The following is a 23,844-nucleotide window of genomic DNA, read 5'->3' as shown; positions in this document are numbered from 1 at the left end:
ATATATACAGCTTGCACTTCTATGCTGGTTTCCACTTCCACTACACACATACATTGTGTACATAGACATACACACTGCACACAAAAATATACAACAATATGAACAATTGAACTAAGGGTGCTTTCACTTTCAAATTTTCTTCGGAGAAAAAGGTCTTCAAAAGAAGAGAGAGGGGAGGAGAACAGAAAAAGGAGGCGGAGGACGGTTTCATGAAACTTTGAAGGGGTCATACAAAGCCTGTGTTAGTTGGGGATATATATTAAATCCATTTCTTCCATATTCGGTCAAATTTGTCTTTTTGAATTCTCATATAATTTTTCCATTATAAATATTTCCAGTATAATTCCATGCATATCTTCCAGTTTAGGTGGTTCTGGATTTAGCCACGTTCTGGTAATAGCTGTTTTACTCGCCGCCAAAAGGGCCTGCAGCAGCTTAGTTTCCTTCCTATGCTTCAAACAGGGATGTGGCCCACGTATAGCTTTTCAAAGTTCAGGGGTATGTGGGTCTCGAATACTGTATTTATTGTTGTCCCAATGCCACTCCAGTAAGTGTTCAGTTTGGGACAGTCCCAGAATGTGTGGAAGTCGTTCGCCTCTGTCTCCAACACCTGGAATTTGTTTTCCTGTATTTCTCTTGATTCAGCGTTTTAAAGAATCTCCTCACATTTTTCCAGCAGCGTTCTCTCCAGTCCGTGGAGCTGGTGTCCTGGTGGTCCTGGAGCTGGTTGATGACCAATGAAAATTACAGAGATCTCCCCAAGTTTCTTCTGAGATCCTCATTCCTGCTTCTCCCTCCCATTTCTCCTTAATATACAGCGTGTTGTCATTTTCTGTATAGAATAAGGCATCGTACAGTTTAGAAATGACGTTGTTCAAAGTTGAGTTGAAGGCTGATTTTAAGGTTTTAAAGAATTCAGAGTCTGCAGTTGATACGATTACTGTTCTGCATTCCTGATTGAAATAATCACTCAGTTGAAGGAATCTGAAACAATCTCTCTGCTCGAGGTCATGTTTGGCCTGCAGGGCCTGAAAACTTTGTAGATCACCTTCATTCATAAATGAGAAGAAGAGTCTTTTCTCTATCCACGATACAAATCTCTTGTCTCCTCTGTTGGGGAGAAATTCCGTGTCATAGTCGCACCATCGGAAACGTTTGAGCATCTTATGGATTAACGTGAGGTTAATCCAGGGATTTTTTAAATTTTCCAGTTTTGTCGCCGGTGCTCTATCCGCTATTGTGGCTTGTAAAGGAAAATGTGGTGTTATATTAAGTTCTAATGTCTTCCAATTAGCCTTATATTCCTTGTTACACCAGTACAATTAAGGGATTAGCTGTGAGGCGGAGTCGTATCTTCTTAGGCATGGGAGTGCCATGCCCCATTTTTCCTTTCCTAGCAGTAAGATGTTAAACCGAATTATTTCCCTCCCATATGAAACGAGAAATCCACTTGTCTTATGCTCTGAATTGATTGTCACCTACTTCTATTGGGAGAGTCCGGAAAACGTTAATAGACGAGAAAGAATATTAATTTTGACTGTCCTTACCCTTGCATTCAAATTCAGATAGGGGATAAGATTCCATGTCTGCTTTTATTCTTGAAGATATTGGTCCATAATTTTCTTCTGGTAATTTTGAAAGATATTTTGTCGGCTATATTCCTAAGTCTTAATGACTCGACTTCCCATTTGAGCTGGTACTCCTTGTATGGTTTTGGAGGGATTGAAGTTTAGGCTATAAGCTCAACACATCCAAAATCTGATAGTTTACCATAGTCAGCTCATAACTTCATCAGTTCTGTAAAAGATTTCTCAGACTCCTCCAGACAGATCAAAACATCATCTGAGAATAACGCCACCTTCTGCTCGGTCCCTGCCACTGTTCCACCCTTGATATCCTCATTTTGCCTTATTAATTGGCCTCAGGGCTCGATAGATAAAACAAACAGTAGGGGGTAAATGGGGCAGCCCTGTCTTGTTCTCCCCTCCATCAGATCCTTCGGTCTCGTCTGGAGACCTTGGTGGGCATAAGGGGCGGTGCTTTAAAGTGGTTCAGGTCATATTTAGCGGATAGGGGTTTCTGTGTCCGTGTTGGAACCGTAGAGTCCTCTGCAGCGCCTCTTACATGTGGAGTGCCTCAAGGCTCTATACTTGGTCCTCTTCTATTCTCCCTCTACCTGCTTCCTCTTGGATCGATTCTACAGAAACATGGCATCCCTTTTCATTTTTATGCTGACGACAGCCAAATTTATTTTCCTCTTAATCAAGAAAATGCTTTTTCCGTGAATCCACTCCTTGACTGCATTGTTGAAATCAAGGCCTGGTCGTCCCTGAACTTTTTACATTTAAACAATGAGAAGACCGAGGTCATGTTGTTTGGGTCCAGTGGTTCCACCAAGGTTCATGTTGATCCGGGTCCTCTAAGTCAACACTTAACGCACTCGGCTAAAAACCTCGGCGTCAGACTGGACTCGGATTTTAAATTAGATCTACAAATTAAATCAGTGGTCAAGTCCAGCTTTTTTCAGTTAAGACAACTCGCCAAAGTGAAACCTTTCCTGTCCTTGGATCATTTTGAGATTTTAATCCATGCTTTTATCACCACTCGGTTAGATTACTGCAATGCACTTTACATTGAGCTCAGCCAGTCTTCACTCTCACGTCTTCAGCTGATCCAAAATGTCGCTGCTCGACTTTTAACAGGAGCCAGAACACACCAGCACATCACACCAGTTTCAGCATCAGTTCACCGGCTCCCTGTTCGTCTTAGGATTGATTTTAAAATTCTTTTATTTGTTTTTAAATGCCTCCATGGCCTTGCCCCACATTATTTGTCCGATCTACTCCGGCCGTCCACTCCCTCGCTCTCTCAGGTCGGCGGATCAGTCGTTGTTGTTTGTCCCTCAGACCAAGAGGAAGCAGAGAGGTGATCCTGCCTTTTCAGTCGCAGCCCAAAATTGTGGAATGACTTTCCTCTGCATATCAAACATGCCGACTCACTTCCTGTTTTTAAAACATCTCTAAAAACACACTTTTTCTCTTTGGCTTTTAACTCAGTCTGAGAGGTTGACTTTTATTGTTTTTAACATTTGTACTTATTTTTATTGTTTTTATTGCTTTATTTTGTTTTTATTGTTCTGTCTGTGTACAGCACTTTGGCACACTGTGTTGTTTTTGAAGTGCTCTATAAATAAAGTTAGTAGTAGTAGTAGTAGTAGTAGTAGTAGTAGAACAAAAGAATCAGAAAGATCCCCATTAATCTTTATTCGGGCTGTAAGCTTGTCCTAAAAGGCCTGTATTACTCTGATAAAATTTTCTTGAAAATCAAACTTTCCTAACACTTTATACAGAAATAACCACCTGACCGAGTCAAAGGCTTTCTTTGCATCTAATTCAACGACCGTTGATTCAGTTTTGTCTTTAGTTATCTGTCCTAATACATGTAATTCCCTTTCCTTTGTGTCCAAGGTTTGTCTTTGTTGGATGAATCCTGTTTGGTTTAAGTTAATAAACTGAGGCAAGAGTTTCTCCAGTCTCCGAGCTAAAATGGATGTAAACAATTTATAATCCAAATTAAGAACACTGTTAGGTCTGTAGTTACCACATTGTTTGTCTTTGTCTTCCTTAGGGATGACTGAAATAATTGCCTCCCTCCAGGAGGATGGAGTTTGTCCTTTCTGGATGTATTGAGCAGTAGTGGTGATAACTGTGACATTAAGGACTTGTACCACTCGGTGGTAAAACCATCGGTACCTGAGGACTTTCCTGCTTTTAGTTTAGAAAAAGCCAATTCCACTTCCTTGATTGATTTCGGTTGCACCAACTTTTTGTTTTGTGGGTTTGTGAGTGTCGGCAGGTTTAGGGAGTCTAGAAGACAGTCGATTTGGTTCTCGCTTGAGGTTGGGAGTATATTTCTTGATAGAATATTTTAAAGCTCTCTTGAATTTTCTCTAATTTGTTTTCCAAAACATTGGTTTTCGGATTCTTTATTTCATGAATTGTATTTTCCTCTTGTTGTTTGTGTAGCTTGTATCCTAAAAACTTTGCAGATTTGCCTCCTGCCTCATAATTTTTCTGGCCTCAGGAAGGGGATTTTTCTCTGAGTGTCTAGAGTGTATATGTCACTGATTTCACTCTTTAGTTTTTTTATTTCTATTTTTAGTGCAGGGTTTGATTTGTTACTGTCTGCCACTTGTAACCGTTTTAATTTCCCCTGCAGGTCTGGCAATCTTTGCCCCTTCAATTTCTTCATGTATGAGGTTAAGGGTTCTCTCTCATTACCGCCTTCAGTGTGTCCCACAGGATTACAGGTGATGTTTCTCCTGAGTTGTTGATGTCTAGAAAGTCTTTAATTTCTCCCTCTAGTTTCTCCCTTGTTTTGGGATCATTGAGTATATTAGAATTTAATTTCCATTGCGTTCTCTTCAATTTTGTTTTTAGAGTTAGGGCCAAAGAAATTGGGCTATGATCGGAAAGGTCAATTGTCTTTATGTTACAGTCTTTTATTTTAAATCTGTCTGTACTAAACATAAAAAAAGAATCTAACCTTGAATAAACTGAGTGTGGGGGTGATTAGTGTGTGTTGTCTCTACTAGTTGGATGCAGTTCCCTCCAAACATCTATAATGTTCAGCTCTTCCATCAGCGATGTCACTCTCTTAGTTAGGGTTCTACTCTGAATAGACGTTCCCGTTGAGTCAAGTTTAGGGTTTAGCCTAAAGTTAAACTCTCCTCCACATAATACTACCCCCTGGGAATTCACCATCGAATCAAATATTTTTCTGTAGAACTTCCAATCGCTTCCTAGTGGGGCGCAAACATTTACAAACGTTATTTTAATACCCTCTGTTATCTTGACAAACCTTCCACCCTCGTCCCGAACTTCTGATATATGCTCATAGTTTATTGTGTTTGATATTAGAGTGGCGACTCCTCTCTTATGACCTGACTTATATGAGAAGAAAAATGCATGCCTAAAGCCCATCCTTTTTAATTTCACATGCTCAGATTGACTCACATGCATTTCTTGAAGGGAGGCTACCTGTGCTTTCTCTTTTTTAAACTTCAAAATTTTGCTCCTTCTAATTGGGTTTAAAACCCCTTTCACATTAAATGTAATTATTCTGACCGGATTTCCTTGTGTATTATTTTAACAGAATTAAAGTAATTCTTTCTCTCTCAAAAAGTGGTAAGCAGTCCCTTATGAACAAAGTAACAAAACCCCAGAACATGTTTAAGATGGGTATCAAGAACATCGAACCTTTTAACAACTTTCCAAACTTCCCACCTTTTGGTCCATTCACTGACCTGTTCCGAACCTGAGGGATAACCTCTGTATCATAACCCTCTTCTTTGTCCTCTTCTTTGTCCTTTTTTTCTTACTTTGTGTCTCGACCGCCCCATTTATGATTGCATTGTCTACGTCTAGTTTATATGTTTTGAATGTACCCTGAGCTTGACATGTCTTTTCGGACCTAATGCTTAATTTCTAGTGAGTCTGTGTTCTCCGTCTGAACCAGACGAAATGCTTGCAGCTTTTCCTTGGCCTGGTGCTCTGCTGGCTCGGGGAACTCGCTGCCCTCGGGCCGTTTGCCATGACTCCCACTGTATCTTCTCCATCAGTGACTTCGGTTGTGTGATTATTTTCACCGGCAATCCGCGTCCCGCCATGTCTACCGTCGCCTTCTCCACCGTTTCATAGGTTGTTGTCTCGTTATCATAAAAGACTCTCAGTCGCGCGGCGTAGAGGGTCTGGAACCGTATGTTGTTTCCCTTCAGGGCTCTCCATGCCTCTGCGTATTCCTTTCGTCTGGCTAGAATTGCCGTTGTAATCATGGTCGAGATTGATCTTGTAGTATTCCCATGTGAAGCCTTTCTTCTGCCATGCTAGTTTAATTACTTCTTCTTTTGTTTTATTATTTATTATTATGGAATTTGACCAGAATGGCTTTTGGTTGAGCGCCTGTTGGGGGCTGAGGCGCCAGCGCCCGGTGGGTTCTCTCAATCTGCCTGTCCTGTGTCTCGGGGATGTTCAGACTCTCTCGGAGCAGTTTCTCCACAAGCGGGATCAATGACCTGGTTCCACCCTCTGCTCCTCCTGGAATTCCGTAGATCCTCACGTTCTCCCTCCTTGCACGGCTCTCTTGTTCTGTCAACTTCGACTGGAGCTTCTCCAGTATTTTAGACATTTCGGCTAACGCATCTTCGACATCTTGCAGCCTGTCCTCGTTCGTTACGATCCTCCCTTCAGCTTCGTCTAACCTGAAATTGTTTTTTGCGATCTCTCCTTTGATGCCCTCCAGCTGTTTTTTGTTGTCTTGTCTGAAGTGGCGTATCTCTCTCAGTATCAGGGACAGGTCCGCCGCCTCCTCTTCATCCTTCCTGGTGCTGCGTTGGTTAGCCTCAGGTGAGCTAGCATTAGCCTCCCCATGTTGCGGTATTTCGCCGCCTTCCTCCGCTCTTTGGCCGTGTTTTTTGCTCTTGTTTCTAGACGCCATCCTCGCCCTCTTCCCAGTTAGTTCCAATAAGCGCTAAGACTTATGTAAAATTGACTTGAGGACGTTTTTCTCACTGCGGTTGAGAGTGCTCTTTCTGAGCTGCCATCGCTCGGTGGGCCGGAAGCGGACCCCCAGTATCACACTTCTGTAAATGATTAATTAGATCTTTTGATGGGACACTGAAGAGATGACACTGTTCTTCAGTGTTGTCTCATCAAAAGATAAAAATGTTCACAGAAAATATGAGGTGTCCTCACTTTTCTAAGATACCTTCTGGTATATAAGGCTGAAGTCTGTTTATATTATGAATCAGCTTGAGTCAGTTGAAAATGCTTAAATTGAATTATTTCATAAGCCAGCATGTCATAGCTATTGTTGTAAAGTGTTCTACCATGCGATACATATTATGTACTTTCACTGTTGTCATTTAAACCGTTTATACTTTTATTTTATTTTAATGTATATTGCTCCGTATTCCATTTTATCCTCTCTCTTGTCTTATTCTGTGTTAGTGGCCATTATTCATTTCATATTGGGCCTTAATTATTGTTCTGTTTTGGTGCTTGTTCTGCTGGATCATATAGATTTATCACCTGGGGGAATGTCAATAAATATTCTACCTTAGCTCTGAGATGTCCACGGTACAATTGAATTGAAATATAAAGTACTCCATAAGGCAACAATACAAAGAAGAAACACAAAAAGGCAAAACAAATGTTTTTGTTCTTTATTCAGTCATCTGTGTGTCATTTGCAATATCCCTGATCATTTCTTTTGTCAGCGATTTCTTTGCAAAATGGCCACATTCCGAACCCAATATGAAAATTGCTTCTACGATCTAACTGAACTACTATCATTTTCAACATTTCTGCTGTTGATGTGGAAAACCGATATCGTTTTCAAAATCTTTTGATATTTCAGCAGTCTGCCTTTTTCTTGTTCAAGTTTCTCCTTGACATTTCTCAGTGGAAGTGTTTACTGTTTAACACATTTTTAGCATTTCAAGAACTTGAATGCAACTGAAAACCACATTTACAGTTTAAAATTCAGTGTTTCGACTTTGATTTTACAAGACTGCATTGTTACTTTTTTATTTTTTTTAATACATATGTACGAAGAAATCTCACTGACTACTCGTCTTCATTTCAATATCGACAGTTTAGGTTATAATCTGTCACTCATACAAGCACCCACAATAGGTGATATATGTGTAATCAGTCGTCACTTCTGTTTTTTCCATCTGTATGAGGGTCATCAAACAAAACAAACTGAAAGATTGTCGTTTGCTTGAGGCGGAGACGTGGAGCAGCATTTAATTGGTTACGTTCAGAATAATTTGCATCACTTGAGGCGACGGCGCATCTTCCTGGTTTTCTTCCACTAACTGCTGATATTGAGCTGCCAGGTTTCTGTGAATTGGTTTGTTATTATGCCGGTTATTTAATTTAGTTCACTTGTGTCCCGTGCAGTCGAGCTGTCGTTTTCCGATGTGTCAGGAGGATGTTATCATGATGCACTGGACTGTTGGTGTGCTTTGAGTTCACAGACAGGCGAGCAACCGCTCTAACTCTTAATAAATTATTCCTTTAGCTTTCTGTGATGACGACACAGCTGAGTCTGTTAATCCAACAGAAACAAAAGGTGATCATTGAAGAGCGAATCCCTCCCCACAATTTCTCTGTTTTATCCCCGTCCCCCTTTGAGTTTTTTCTTGTTAAAAGAGTCATATTCTCCAGATGTTCACCTCCTCCTCTTGTTCTCCTCCTCCTCCTGTTCTCCTCCTCCTCCTGGTCTGGTCGGTCCAGAAACCTTCAGTATTCAAAGTTTCTAGCTCCTCCTTGATTTTCCTCCATTTGAATATTGGATCATAGGAGCTGCATTCAGAATCTGCTGTGTCTGTGTGAGCTGGACTGGCTCCGCCCACACACACCCATCTTGGGAAGAGGAGGAAGTACTTCCTCTCGTGGTGCCATGTGCCAGAGCAGAGCTGCCTAATTGTGGGAGGAGTCAAAGGGAGGGCCTACCTTGATTGGGATTGGCTAAACCCCCGATGACACGATATAGGGTTTGATTTCTGATTGGCTGGTTGGAGCAACACACTTTTTAAAACCTGAAACAAGCCAGGGAGAGAGAGGACAGACTGTCTTCACTTCTGGGACGTCAGTCCAGGTATGGGGACGATTATTACTGTTGGTAAAACTTTAGAAAGTCATAATATGCATAATATGGCCCTTTTAAAAGGTTTTCTTTATTTTTCGACTGTCTCTCTGCTTGCTCTTCTAGAATTGTTGGTTTTCTTTGCATAACTTCTTTGAAATGACTGTTTTGTATTCAGCACTGTGGAAACAAAATTGAATGGAACTGAATAAATCTGTAGCAGATGTCATTCGTAATGTTCTCTGCTTCATATAGAAAACTATCTGTATCAAAGAAAAATCTTTCAGTTCTTTCAAGTTGTGGCCATCTGCTTGGTTCTTCTGATTTCCCCATCCTCTCCCACCAGCGGCCTATCTCATTGGTTGATTGTCTTTCCAAATCTGTCAAGGCTTGTCTACCATTGTTAAGAGATGTTCGACAGAAATGTTGAGGTCAGTCCTGACAATTTTTAATCTCTTTCATTGCCATGATTTCTATTTCAATGCACGAATAGCTCCAGTGGTGACGAGTCAGGGAGTAGCGGCCTCCTGCACATGGTCCACAGGTCACACCATGTACATGCATAAGGTGGGGGTAGAAAGAGCAGGTGGATAAATTGTATCTGTGATTGAATATGTCTTTTCCTCTCAGGGAAAAGCCTTCGCCTCTTTCTTCTGGGGCTCACTTTGGCAGGTTCTTCAATGTAATTCTGTCATCTGCTCATTTAATCCAACCGTAAATGTAATCAAAGGTGATGAAAGTCGGCCTTTCTGAGGAATATTCAACCGTGTGTGTAACCGTGCTAACTAGCCTTCGTTCCGCATATCAGCTTGGCCTTTCCTTTTTTTTTTTTTTAAACTCAGATCTTTCATCCTCTACCAGCAGGGCGAGGAGGTTTGCGTCCTTCACAGACCGCAGGGTTTGATTGACACCTCCTCTGATGCTCCTTCCCTCCCTGTAATTCCAGTGCTGGGTGTCGTTCCTGAGCTCTGCCAGTGCCGAGACTTGGAGCTGGACTGCGACGGCGCTCTGCTTGAAGACATCCCAGTGGTTGCAACAAATGTCACCATGATGTGAGTAGAAAATAACCCTGTCTCTTTTTTCCTCCAGTGTTTCTGAAGCTCAAGCAATCCTGCGAAAGCCGGTCATTAATGACATCGACTTGTCAGAGTTTGTGAGAAGTGCCACAGTCAATATCCGCTTCTCTCAAGCCTAATCTGCCACTGTGATTGCCCGTCACTGTCACAAGGATTTACCTGAAAGAAAAAGGTTTAAATATAGTGTTCACCGATTTCCAAGGCTGTTCCCTGACTCCACCTCACGTTCCTGTGCCATGTGAAGTGTGTCTAACCGTAGAGCTTGTTGGGTTGTACATCAGATTTGATGTGACTCCTCTGGTAGAGCAGGTCACCAGGACCTTCTCTGCACCAAACCAAAGTCAGCGCAAGAATTGAACCTTCTGCGGAAAGAGTTTCCAGATAAACTCAGGTGGCATCATCCCATTGCAGTGTGAATGCGGCACAAACCAAAAGACATCTAAATAGACTAAACACGGGACGTGACAGCCATGGGAACTGTTATCTTCTTCCAACAGACCTCTGTAATTCTGTGATCCTGCAGCTGCTTTTACTCCTTACAAAGTACATTTAATTAGCATTTTGAGCTCTCAGCTGCTTGAAATACCCCCACAATGGCTGCGTGAGGGCATTTTATTATAGTAGGCAGGATTATTGTTGAAGTTATGTAAGGTTTGTTGTATAATGAACGTCGGAATAGTTCCCAAAATTCAACGTCTTTCAGTTTAATGTTAAAAATATGTGTACGTACAAGACACATACCCATTATTATTAGGTCTTTTTTTTTTCCACACTGCCAGCAGTAGAAAATATCTAACCCATTTCTGACGTGACGATGAGGTTAAGGTGATGTTCAGGCACGAAACAAGTGAATAAAACTCAGCCCTTCAAGTGAAACAGGAAGCAGCTGGTCATTATTAGCAAGGTTATCAAGTAGGTCAGCTCTCACTCTTGCACTCTCTCGCTCGCTCTCGCTCTCTCTCTCCACTCCTTTTTCTCCCTGGAGGAATTCCAATCCACCCCAGAACGTATTGGTAATCCTCAGTAGCTGCACCATGGAGTGTGATGACCTGCTGCAACACAGTATGGTTCCTAAATTGCAAAACAGCATCCTTGGATCCAGTCGACATTTACCAGGCATGACTGACTGGTGCCTTAAAACACACACACACACACACACACACACACACACACACACACACACACACACACACACACACACACACACACACACACACACACTCCGTTCAGTCAGGCAACACGAGACTGAAATGAAGATAATTTGATTTAATTTTACTTTATTTATGTAGTACGAAACACAACACAGTCAATTCAAGAAAAAAACAGAAATACACCGACTTCTTACCCCCAACTGTAAAAATATTGGACCCTGGTCCTGCTGAATTATTTTAAACTTGGTCGTCACTACGACTCGTCTAACGCTAACTCTTAACCGTTGATACTTAGAAATGAAAAAAAAGGAATACATGGAGTTCAATGCCACGCCGGGCGCCACCTTCCCGTGGGCTCACCACCCGCAGGAAGGTTCTTACTTGGTGCAATGTGATCTGGGTGACAGTGCTCAGACTGCCACCCCCGCCACCTGGAAATGGATAAGAGGGAGAAGATGGATGGATGGATGGATGGATGGATGGATGGATGGATGGATGGATGGATGGATGGATGGATGAAGTTCAATGTGAGGACGTTTTGAGTACCAAACTTCAATCATTTGGTTTATTTGGAATAAACTGCCCTATTATGTGATCATATAATTTTATGTTTGTTTGTTGTTTTGTTTTACATATTTCCATGAACGTAAGAGACTGTTGATCAAACAGCAGTTTTATTTTAGTTTAAAGCAGAAGTGCCACAATTTTCATATATTTTGCGTCACGTATATTAATGTCTAGCTTAACAATGTAATTATGTATTCAGTGATTATTCTTTTAACTTGATGTGGAATGGGAATGTGGGGGGGGGGGGGGGGTTATTAAGACATAGCATCACCACTAAAGAATTCATCAGCTTTTTTTGGAAACTGGGTTATAAATGCAAAACTCCTTATATGAGCCATTTTTAATATGAGTGTTGAATTATTATGAGTCTTGATTATATGATGAAAACCTTGAAATATGTGAATATGTTCATTCTCCAGGTCTCTACAGAGAAACCGACTTCACACGCTGAAAGCAAACACTTTCTTTAAGTACCAGAGCCTCCAGAAACTGTAAGTTCTCCCTCACATTAATTCATTTAGTCCCATGTTGCCTTTACTCTCGTGCCCTACTTCTGTAGGAATCCCGTCCATATGTATGAGTACGAGCCCAGTCACATGTTCATTCAATCTGAAAATGGCAAACACAACAAAGAACTTTCACAGCCACAAAGCTGAAATGCTGTCAAGGTTTTAGCCGCGCTGTCACAAGGCATTGTTCCGTTCAGCGTATGGATCCCGTCTTTGTTTATAATTCCCCGGCAGTATTGAGGCAACACCAGAATAGATGTGATCCTTTGGCATGAAGCATCTGGATGTGTCAGACCGTCAACCCTCGGGAGGTTTATCTGGAAGATACACGTCTGTATTTTAATCAACAAACACGCCGACGCACAAACCTGCAAGGTGTGGGAAACCATTGGACCCCGGCTCTCAGCTGGAGTCGTTGAGGCCGAAGAGCAACGCAGCCAGTCTGACCGACGAAACGCGACAAAGTTACACGGAGCTGCTTTTAGCGGTTGGTTTCATTCCGATGAGCTCAGAGATCTGCGCAATGTTCACAGCTTTTCTGCAGGTATCAGGAGCAGAAAAGAGCGTCTCATTCTGATAGTCCGGGGCTCGGTTCACTTGGAGGGAGGGGAGCCGAGAATTTTCACCCCTTCATTTGGTTCGGTGGCGTTCACTTTCACTTTACAGACCGGATCAAACCGCCTGGAAAACGTCAAGAAATTACAATAGCTGCTGGTTTGGGGGCGCTGTGGCCTGAAATAAACACTGACCAGAGAGGAAGTAAAGAAGAAACACGGCTTATTGATTGGTGGAACCAAAAGACAAAGTTTATCAGTTATGTGGCGTTGCATCAGACTATTATTCAAATTATAGAATTTCATGTTATTTGCCACAAAGCCACAGAATTCATTGATCTGATAATTAAACTGAACAGTGATTTGGAGGCAAAGTTAAACATCTTACCGGAACAGCGTGTGATCAACCCAGTGCTGTGAAAAAACAACAAAAAACCCGCCAAAATTAACACAAGAAGAAGTGAACACCGGCCCTGGCGGCCGAAACATCAGACCGGCCCACCAGGAATTGTCCCGGTCCTCCCGATCAGCGTCTCCAGGCCTGGCTGAGATTCTCCTCAAATAACTTCCAATTCATCATCTGTCCATGCGAATATCTGGTTCTCTCCATTTTGCTCACGTTTATGGCATACTGTTTTCTGCACACATGAATGTGTGGTTTCATTACATAAACATGCAACAGTGCCCCCTCGTGGCCCGGCATTCTAACTACATCTTTGTCAGTGTTTCCCTGCTTTTCTTTAATGAACAAGGTGTTTTCTTCAACGACCAACGTTGTCCTGTAAAAGTGGCCTTAGGCAACGAGGCTCAAAGTCTCTGAAAACACAACTGTTTGAAATCGCTGTGACTCCGTCGTCGTGGAAACGACAGAAAACGCAACTTTTCTGAGTTGCTGCCACTTGGCATGCACACCATGGCCGTAGTAAATAGTTCTTCTGCACATACGTGAACAATAACTATTATTATTCGCTCACAGTCGAAGGACTTCTTGAATTTACCTTTAGCTACCAGAGGGACTCTGTAGCGCCCCCCAGGGTCTAAAGACTGAAACTGGTTGGAGACAAAATGATCTCACAGGATGCTGTTCATCTTTCTTCTCGTCCAATTTCTTACTTGCAAGTGACACAATTCCAGAAAGTTTTCCCTTAAGCCTACGACTTATCCGACCTCACCAACCAGAGATGAAAAGAGAAAACATTTTCCATCTTACTTTCATTAAGAAGCTTCAAAATCCGCAGAAATTCTTGAGAAGATAAAGTTGTTGTGAGAGGAACTCCGTTTTCAGAGAAGCTCAGCTGGGCGCCAAGAACCCTGCCGAGTAATGTAAAGTTATTTTAATAAGTTAGACACAATGGCTCATACCCACACAGAATAAGAATTTGAGTTTAAACCCCAAATCCTCTCAAATATGCCTCGTTTAAGAAGCTTTCTTCTTGTTTGTCACGCAAACAGCCAAATTACAGCATTACACGGTATTCGTGCTTCAAATTACCAGACTGCTTTGTGCTTTTTCCTCTTTTCTCCAATGTAGATATCTCCAGCACAACAAAATAAGAGACGTGAATCCTGATGCCTTCAGAGGGCTGCATAACCTCACCAGGCTGTAAGTTGGGTTATTGTTCCTTGGTGTGTGTGTGTGTGCGTGCGTGTGTGTGTGTGTAAAAGAAGCAGAGCATCAATTCAGATTTATTTACACCTTTTAGGAGCAGTTTGGAGATTTTCTGCAGCTTTAAGGAGCCAGCGAATCTTATTTTCTAATGTTCATGTAATATAAATCAAACAGGTGGTGAAAAGGCATTTGTATATTTGTCAACTGAGAAATATTTGTTATTGAGTCTATTTTCAGGATGAGAAAAGGAAATAAAAAATCCTGTCATTGTCATGTATGACAATATTTATCATGAACTCTTCTCTCGACAGTCTCTGCAAAAGTTTCTAAACTTTTAATAATTCAGAGCTGTTCTTCCCAGGTCTGACATCTTCCTGCTGCTAAACACCACTGGAAATAAATGAGTTGTCATCGGAAGCCTTTTTCCTGCCTGTTCCTCTGAATCAGGCTGTTAGAGTCAGGACATAGTCCCAGCCGTCAGGTCCAATTTGGACATTGAGACACACTCAGACTCTGTGCAGCAACACAGTGGATTTTATTACAACCGGTTAGGAGTTTTTAAGAGTATAAATCAGGTGGACTGTGTAGGACTGCAGCTGAGCTTTTGACACCACCTCCCACTCCACCCTCCTCCACACATTAGCATCCATCGACTATCTCACACGCACACACACACACACACACACACACACACACACACACACACACACCTGGACTGGTTCAAATCTTACCTTTCTGGCCCCACTCCAGTCGCCTCCCCTCTCCTCCAGTGTCCCCCAGGGTTCTGTCCTCGGCCCCATCCTCCTCATTACCTATCTCCTCCCCCATGGCCATGTTTTTCGTAAACATAATGATGAATATTATAATAATGATAATAATTTTCATTTAGCTTTTTTTTATTACCATGTTTTCTTAACTGTAATTTAACACCATCTTTGTACAGTGACCTTAAGTGTCCTGAATAAAATATATTCTTATTCTTATTATTTTATTAAGTTTTTTTTTAAAAAAAATGTATTATTACAGACCGAGCACCAAAGGCCTGGCCTCAGATCCAGGTTAAAAAACTTCCTTTGCCCCCCCTTTTTTTTTTTCAATTGAATTTTTTTTATATTTTTTGGAATCAACTATTTCCAGTGCACAACCTTTTTGCGGGATCAGCACCTATATGGTGGTCATAATGTTGTGGCTGAAAGGTTGTGCACCCACTTTGGCATCCTGTGGTGTCACTAGATCTGAAATAAAATCTCGCCCCACCAAGGATTTCTATATAGAAATGCCACTGACGCTATGTACTACGTAGAACCTTAACCCTGTGATGCAGAACCATGTATTAGACTTGTTTTGTTTGTGCTGTCTGGGGATGTATGCTGCAGGAGTGTCCCCAGAATGAGTAAACTGCAATATATCCATGAATACAAAAGAAAAACACAAAAAGGAAATCAGACAAAAAATCCAGTGCGGACCAACATTTTTGACAGCAGAATCTTTTTTTTCACCTCTTCTTTACAAAGAAATAAACTTCATCACACACAGCAAACTATTTACTTCAGCAAGTTCCGATGTACCAGACCTCAGAACAGTTCCTGTCAGCCATTATGCAGACTGTCTCATCACATGCTTTAAACTTCTGTGGATCTTCTGCCTCTCTCCCTCCCTCATCTCTCTCTCCTGCTTCTCCCTCTTCTCTCTCTCCTGCCCCTCTCTCTCCTGCCTCTCCCTCCCTCATCTCTCCCTCCTGCTTCTCTTTCTCCTGCCTCTCTCCCTCCCTCATCTCTCTCCTGCTTCTCCCTCTCCTGCCTCTCTCCCTCCTCTCTTTCTCCTGCCTCTCCCTCTTCTCTCCTCCCTTTGCCTCCTCTCTCTTTCACTCGACTCTCTCTCCTGCCTCTTTACTCTCATGTCTCTCCCTCTTCTCTCCTCCCTTTGCCTCCTCTCTCTTTCACTCGACTCTCTCTCCTGCCTCTTTACTCTCATGTCTCTCCCTCTTCTCTCGTTCCAGCATCTCCCTCCACTCCTGTATCTCCTGCCTCTCCTTCTCTCTCTTCCTCCTCTCCTTCCTCTCTTTCTCCAGCCTGCCTCCCCTCTTTCTCCGTCCTCTCCTGCCTCTCCTTCTTCCTTCTCTCCTGCCTCTCCGTCCTCTCTCTCTCTCCTGCCTTTCTCCTTCACTTCCCCCTCTCTCCTGCCTCTTTAGTCTTTCGAGTCGCTCCCTCCTGTATCTCTCCAGCCTCTCCATCCACTCTGAGAAACAAGGGTTCCTAGGTTTCTGGTATCTTTGTGTCTTTGTCCTCTGCTTTTTCAATCTGCGGCTTGTCTTTGTCAGTCATGGAGCTCTCCATGTTGTGCTTTTCTGGACACACTCCAGAGCCTTTGTGAAGCTCTTCACTGACGATTCCAGAGCATTAGCGTTGGTCTCACAGTCTGGTTGCTCTTTGGCCTCGTCTACCTGATTGTTATAAGCCTGCTCCAGCTCTCCAAGTGGGTTGCCTGTCTCCTGCAGCTTCCTGTCGGCTTCAGAGCTTTCTGCCTGAACGTCCTCCTCTTCTCTTCTCGGCTGTTGGTTCTTCGCTCAGATCACACGCTCTAGTTTGGTCTCCAGTTTGGTTGCTCAAATCGTTCTTTTCTTTTGGTAGTTTATTGTCCTCTTCTACAAAGGCTGATGCACCAAAGGTCCTTTAGGTTTTCTGTAGCCGCAACTTTGGAAAAGCTGGCACTGTTAGTAAAAGGCTTTGGCAGTTGAAGAATTCTTTCGGAAATTCTTCTACATGGTCCCGCTGTTCTCTCCATTTCTTATGGAAAATACTGCAATAGTGCTTGACTTTTGAAATTGTCCAGGTGCACTTGCAGTAATGTTGGCCGGTGTTGTAAGTGAGATCGTTGGCGTTATCTTGCTTATCGGTAGCTCATCTATGGACCGTGTGGCAATGTTGTCTATTTTCCATCCGTACATCCATACATTCATACATCCATACATCCATCTTTGACTAAACATATCCTGTCTGGATTCACCCTGAAGACGTCTTCAGTCCATCACAGGGCAAATTACACACGGACACACAACCACACACACTCGTATTCACATGTAGGGGCAATTCAGCGTCGCCAGTAAACCTCACATGCATGTTTTTGGTTTGTGGGAGGAAACCGGAGAACCTGGAGTAAACCCACACACACACGGGGAGAAGATGCAAACTCCACACAGAAACGCCCGGGCTGTATTTTAACATGCTCCGGTTGAAACTTTCCACGTTGCATGAGAGTCCAACTCTGATCACAGCCATAAGACGAATACATTGTTTGAGCATAGCGCCACCTGCTGGAAACAGGAAATGTGGCGGACCATCACAAAACCACGACATGACACACATTACGAGTTGCGTGGGTGTGCAAGGACCCGTTGAAGGCTGCTTGCAGCTTTTATTATTATTATTATTATTATTATTATTATTATTATTATTATTATTATTATTATTATTAATATTATTATTAATATTATTATTAATATTATTATTATTATTGATATCAATATTAAAAAATATGTTCTTTTTTTTTTTATTCTGCCTGGAACAAAGTTAATATACTAATATAATCATACACTTGATAGTAACTCTAATATATAATATTTGGTTGTAAATGCTCTGGAATCACTGACATTATGAACGGTGGCCCCTGTAGACTTTCCTACAGGCTGCGTTTGGTGCCTGGTGATGCTTTGCAAGTCTCTTGTGCAGCGTTTTCACTTCCAGTTTGATTTGAGGGGAAATAAAACGCTTGCTCATTTGGATTCTGGTCTATTGATTGACTCGGCTGTCGATTAAATCCACTTCACCATTACAGTGGTGTACAGAGCTCGAACTGTGTGTAAATATTCATGGACCTGAGTAGAAAATATGCAGCGTATGGATGCTTTTGTGTTGATTTAAATGTATGTACCATTTCTGATCCTGTATCTCACCTCGCAGTGAGAATATCCACGATAATTTAAGGTTAAATGTTCTCGGTCCTTTTAGGATAAGAAGCTTAAATATATTGTATTTTACATGAGAACCTTCAGCCTGTTTCCACTAAGTGTCAAAGAAAGACTGATTCTTTCTTCCTGGGGGATTTCGTCCTGCAGAGTCCAACAGAGGCTGTTTGACGAACTCCCCGTCAGAGTAACTCGCTGCTCTCAGTGAATTTGAAGCAGATTTCTGAAAGCGGCTTCCAGCTGCTCCGTCTCTGGATGTGTGATGATTGTTGTTAAGTTCCTTGATGATTTTACAGTTGTTCCATGTCTGAATACTTAAATTTGGCTAAAACCTGAAAGCAGGGTTTTTTATTTGAGTATAAAGAAATACAGTATATATATGTGAAACTTTTCTTTTAATGAGCTTATCAACTAATGGAAAGTCCTGTGGTTCCTCCCACACACACGATGCAGAGTTTACTGGGTGTGCTCCACATTCTTATGTGATTCCACTCATTTTCATCTTGACTTTCACCGTGTCAGAGGACACGAAATGATTGCTCAGATAGTTGAAGACATCAGCCAGTGCAGAATTATTCTCAATGTTTCCTGTGGAGAAAAAAAAGGATTTTGCAAGTTTGATTTGTTTTTTCTGATCTGCACAGCAATCAATGAGACTGTTAACCAGCTGATTATCTGCAAACAAATATATTCAAATTAGATACAAAATAACGAGATTAAACTTTGTCGTTATCGTTATTCCTACTCCCTCTGTAATCTACAGGCCATTTAAAGCCAGGCTTGTGATCACAGCACAAATCTTTGCTCTGGACGCGGAACATTAATGTGACTTAAATGCCATGACGTACTTTTTGATCAATGCAACATGTACTCAAGTGTGATTCCCTGGTGAAATATGGTCATTAGATTTTAAAAGCAGGGTTACCTGACATGTCCACTTTCAAGAGAGCCTCCGGCTGTTCGAGTTGACGGCAGGGGGGACTGAATGTGGAGCTGTAGGAACAGTGAGCGTGAGCTCGACTCAACCACGTGATTACAGTGCACACATGAGTAGATTCTCTTTCTTTTGATTGAAAGTTGGGTCCTCTCTTCATGTGGAAATGTCTAGAATGAATGAGTTTTTCAAAGTCCCATTGTCCGGTTATTGTCACGACTGCACAGGCGGAGCAGGAGCGAACCGAAGCAGACCTAAAAAACTGAATTTCCAGTCCATCTGTTTGCAGTTTGGTGGAGGATTTATTTGATGCACGCAAATGATGATTTCTTTTTGCGTTGTATGTATTTGACCTTGTCGTCTGTGAGAACTGTATGTTCTCCCTCTACTTGTGCCTTCCTCTTCCTGTCACCTTTGCCCTCTACATATAGAGTCTGAAAATCGTTCTTTTAAACCTGTTTTGAGGACATCTTGTTCAGACATTCTTCCATATCGGTCTTTCCTTTTTCCAGATATCTGAGCTACAACCACATATCGGTCCTGATGCCGGGAGTTTTCAAAGATCTGCACAAGCTGGAGTGGTTGTACGTCTGCTTCCTACCAGTCATTTCTTTGTTTTACTGTCTATTGATTCTGTCTCATTTCGGCGCCGACGAGGCTGAAGCTGTTTTCTTCTTCTTCTTGCAGAATTCTAGAGAACAACAACATCCATCAGATGTCCTCAATGACCTTCTCAGGACTAAATTCTCTTGTTCTGCTGTGAGTTTTAGACTTTTGTTTTGGTTTGGCTTTGCTGTGCTGACCTGTCGGAGTGCGGCTGGGAGTGATGGTGGCGTCTCTCTGATTGACAGGGTTTTATTGAACAACTCTGTGACGGACCTGGAGGACATCTGTAGAGAAATGCCCCGACTCAACTGGCTGTAAGTAAGATGTCAGAAGTTGTTTTCGCATTTAAGCGACAAGCGTTTTTGATGAGTTTGATACCTTCTTCTGCAGCGATCTGGAGGGAAATCTCATTGAAAGAATTGGAAATGTCTCTTTCCACTCCTGCAGCATGCTGACAGTCCTGTACGTATGTGCTTCTATGATTTAAACAGTTTCTCTACAATCCAGAGTTCATTATATTTGATTGGTTATGAATTAGCTGTTTTTTTGTTTCTTCTTAGGGTTTTGCAACGTAACAGGATCAGCCGTATACACGAGCAGGCTTTGTCTGTCCTCCAGAAACTCGGAGAATTGTAAGTGAAGCTTATTTCATTCTAGTCTGTTTACAGGAAAACATCACGGCGATGTCGAGTAGTGCGTGTGTGTTTAACTGGATTTACTTATTACTTTCGTTTGGCATGTGCCTATAAACACCTTTAAATGTCTTTATTCTACTTAATACACAAAGTTTGCTGGATACATAAATCGGTGAATCAATGTATGCTATATATATATATATATTAGGGTGGTCCTTCCAGAAGGGTAAATTTTCCAAATAATATTTTTTCAGCTCCAACCCCCTAAATTTGTTGGAATAGCTGGAAAAACTCTCCTGGTGAATTTTTTCCAATTCCAACAACATTTACCCCTCCCTCAATGAGACTGAAGTTTAGCCTTATCTCATCACGTTCCTAGCTCCAGGACCCATCCACCATGCAAGGTGGATGTCCAAAGCCATCTATGCACTGAAGGTATGGATGTTCCGGAGCCTATTCAAGCTCACAGCAAGAGAGGATCAGGGCCTGCGGCAAATCGCTGTCTTCGTATGTCTCCTGTATGCTAAAGCATGGACACTGGCACCAGATGCCGCCGCCGCCCCAAGACATGACCTTCAGTTGCTGAATAATTTGATGGCATACCCCTACCCTCAATCCAGCCGGGACTTAGCAAAGGCAGCCCTGAACAAACTCAAAGGTGCTGTGCTATCTCTCAGAGGAGCTTGTAGCTCTGGCACTTTTTGACCCCCTCGTCACAGTGGAGGAAAAGAGGCAAATCCTCACCACACTTCATGCCACAGTGGGAGATGACTCTCCAGAGAAGCACCCAACACTCCCAAATCAAGCTATTTCTGAACTCCAGTTGAAAGACTTGGCAACAACCATCCATCCGGTTTCGTGGGTGTGTCAGTCTGAGCACCGTCACCCAGATCACATTGCACCAATTAAGAACCTTCCTGTAGGTGGTGAGCCCACGGGAAGGTGGCGCCCGGCATGGGACACGAACCCACTACCCTGAGATTGTGAGTCTCATGCTCTACCAACTGAGCTAGCCAGGGATGGCAACAACCAACACACGACAATTCTTCCAGAAGCTGAGTTTGGAAGACGGGCTTCCTTGACACTGATCCTGCTGCTTGGCAGCAGCGTGAAGACTTCCAGACAGCAGCAGCTTTAATGCAGCAGATAGCGGTCATCAACGACCATCCAGACGACCGAGGAAAACTAAGCTGGAAGCCAATAGACGGGCTTAGCAGCCTTAAAGGGAACATAAACAGATATTTGGGACAGAGACTGAAAGTTGGATAATGGATATGGAATATGAATATTGCTTTTTATTTAAGGATTTTGTTTTCACATTTAGAACAAACAGAAATACAAGCATACTTACTACTTAGTCATATAATGATGTTTTGAACTTTTGAATGTTTATAATTTTCATCACCATTGATATTTGTCCTTTTTCATACATGTAAAATTGTAGATTAAATTGCTTGATATCAGTTCTGATGTTAAAACTTTAATTTTCATTTTAATTTTAATTGTTATATGTTGTATTTATTCCCAGATTATGAGCGCCCCAAGGAGCTGGAGGGGGGGAATTTAAAGGTCACTGAGGGAGGGGTAAAGGTTGTCCAATTGAGAAAAAAATTCACGGGGAGAGTTTTCTCAGCTAATCCGACAACTTTCATGGGTTGGAGCTTTGAATTTCAAACTTCCATATTTAAGGACCACCCTAATATATATATATATATATATATATATATATATATATATATATATGTTGTGTTGTCTCCGCTACTTTAAAGAAATCTGTTTAAAAAACATGTTTTCTTTGAAACTTTTACAATTTGCTTGGTGATTTGGCCGCATCGGAGCCTGTATGTGTGTGTGTGTGTGTGTGTGTGTGTGTGTGTGTGTGTGTGTGTGTGTGTGTGTGTGTGTGTGTGTGTGTGTGTGTGTGTGTGTGTGTGTGTGTGTGTGTGTGTGTGTGTGTGTGTTGCGCAACCCACCCACAGTGCACAGGAATAAAACACAGAAGGTGCAGCTCCTGTTTAGTTTGCATCTGTCAGATTTGGTTGTTGTATGTGTATATTTGTTGTTGTTATTTTGGGGGGATACTGACGTGGATTTGTGTCTACACTCAGAGATCTATCAAGCAACAGACTGGAGGTGATCCCGCCTAATCTCTTTGTCTTGCTGGAGGATTTGCTCCAACTGTGAGTTTCTATTTCTGCAGATACAGTTCTGAATGCATGAGTGTTTATCCAGTGGCTGTTTACAGCTTCCACTGCTGGAACTGTCCCAGATCTCACATCAGTTATTTACTCTGTACACAGATCACAGGAATCCTTTCTCCGGAGTGAACTGTATGTCTAATGAAAATCTACTTTTTCACGTTGATCTCTGGGCCGTCGTGGTTTATAGTTTGTCTAACAAATGGCCATATCAATACCAGTATCAGGGCCGATACTGCATGGAGTACTCGCACTCGTGACTCGTGACGTCATGTTTCAGCAATGTACCAGTGGCGTCTGCACTGCGGAGAGCCTTTAATATTCATGAAAATAACAAACGTAAGACAGACAGTAAATTATGTTCTGACAAAACATGAAGAGGAGGAGAAAGAAAGTTCGTACAACACCAGGGTACATGCCAAACATGATTCAAGGGTCATATTATGCAAAATGATCTTTCTAAAGGTTTTCCTATCATCGTGTCATTTGTAAATAGAGTATGAACTACATTTCCTTTCATTTATTAAGTGCTTGCATCGGTACTTGGTATCAGCGAGTTGCTAAAGGTTCGACGCATCCCTGCAAAAGACCGTCTGTGTCCTTTGGTATAAGTGTGTGTGTGTGTGTGTGTGTGTGTGTGTGTGTGTGTGTGTGTGTGTGTGTGTGTGTGTGTGTGTGTGTGTGTGTGTGTGTGTGTGTGTGTGTGTGTGTGTGTGTGTGTGTGTGTGTGTGTGTGTGTGTATAGCAGTTGTGGTTTTCTTACTGAATCCAACATTATCGGCATAATCAACTATCTGTGCCCATCTGATGAAATAATCAGTGGTTGTAAATACATATATTTGTGATGTTTAGATGCACCTTTCCTTCAGACTCGAACATTTTTTAATGTGCGAATACAATAAGATGTCATGTAATTACTATATTTTCGGCGTGTTTGTTTGACTGTGGACTGGATTTCCTGAAGGGAGGCGGGTCTCAATGAGACCAGGAGGAATGAGTCAGGAAATCCATTCCACAGTTTGCAGCCAGCGAGCAGGCTAGGGAAGTAGCACTGTGCTATCCGACTTTTTATGACAACATGTTGCTGTTTGGACGGATTTTACGCTGAAAACACCACAAAGCAACACAGCAACGTGGATGTTAGCAAAGCAGTTGTACAGTGAGGCGGTCGCTCTGTCAACAGACGTCACAGTTTTAAAACACCAGCTCTCCGAGGAGAACGGCGCTGACCGCGGCATCAAAACAATGACCAGCAGCTCCTCCAGGCTGTCAGCACGCGATTCACACCTCCGTGAAGCTGCGTCCTACTCATTCCCAAGAACTCAGTCCCAATCATTTGTGTTGTGGTCGAGCTGGAAGCACTGCTGTTGGTGCTGCCTTGCTAAAGAA

The 23,844-nt window shown here is 42.3% G+C and overlaps 1 protein-coding gene across 1 annotated transcript in view; it reads left to right on the top strand.

The window, feature by feature from the left end:
• Window positions 1–9,204: 9,204 nt before the first annotated feature.
• Window positions 9,205–23,844, top strand: part of rxfp1 (relaxin family peptide receptor 1) — a gene marked incomplete at both ends in the record, with an annotated part of 30,356 nt that continues 15,716 nt past the window's right edge. The window contains 3 exons of the mRNA XM_080465537.1: window positions 9,205–9,219; window positions 9,283–9,334; window positions 9,599–9,704. Of these exons, the coding sequence (XP_080321663.1) occupies window positions 9,205–9,219; window positions 9,283–9,334; window positions 9,599–9,704 (173 nt within the window). The remainder of the gene's footprint in view (window positions 9,220–9,282; window positions 9,335–9,598; window positions 9,705–23,844) is intronic.

Source organism: Lipophrys pholis (assembly GCF_963383615.2).
Source record: "Lipophrys pholis genome assembly, chromosome: 6".
NCBI lineage: Eukaryota > Metazoa > Chordata > Actinopteri > Blenniiformes > Blenniidae > Lipophrys > Lipophrys pholis.
Note: the sequence above shows the minus strand (reverse complement) of the source record. Positions and strands in the feature narration are given on the sequence as shown.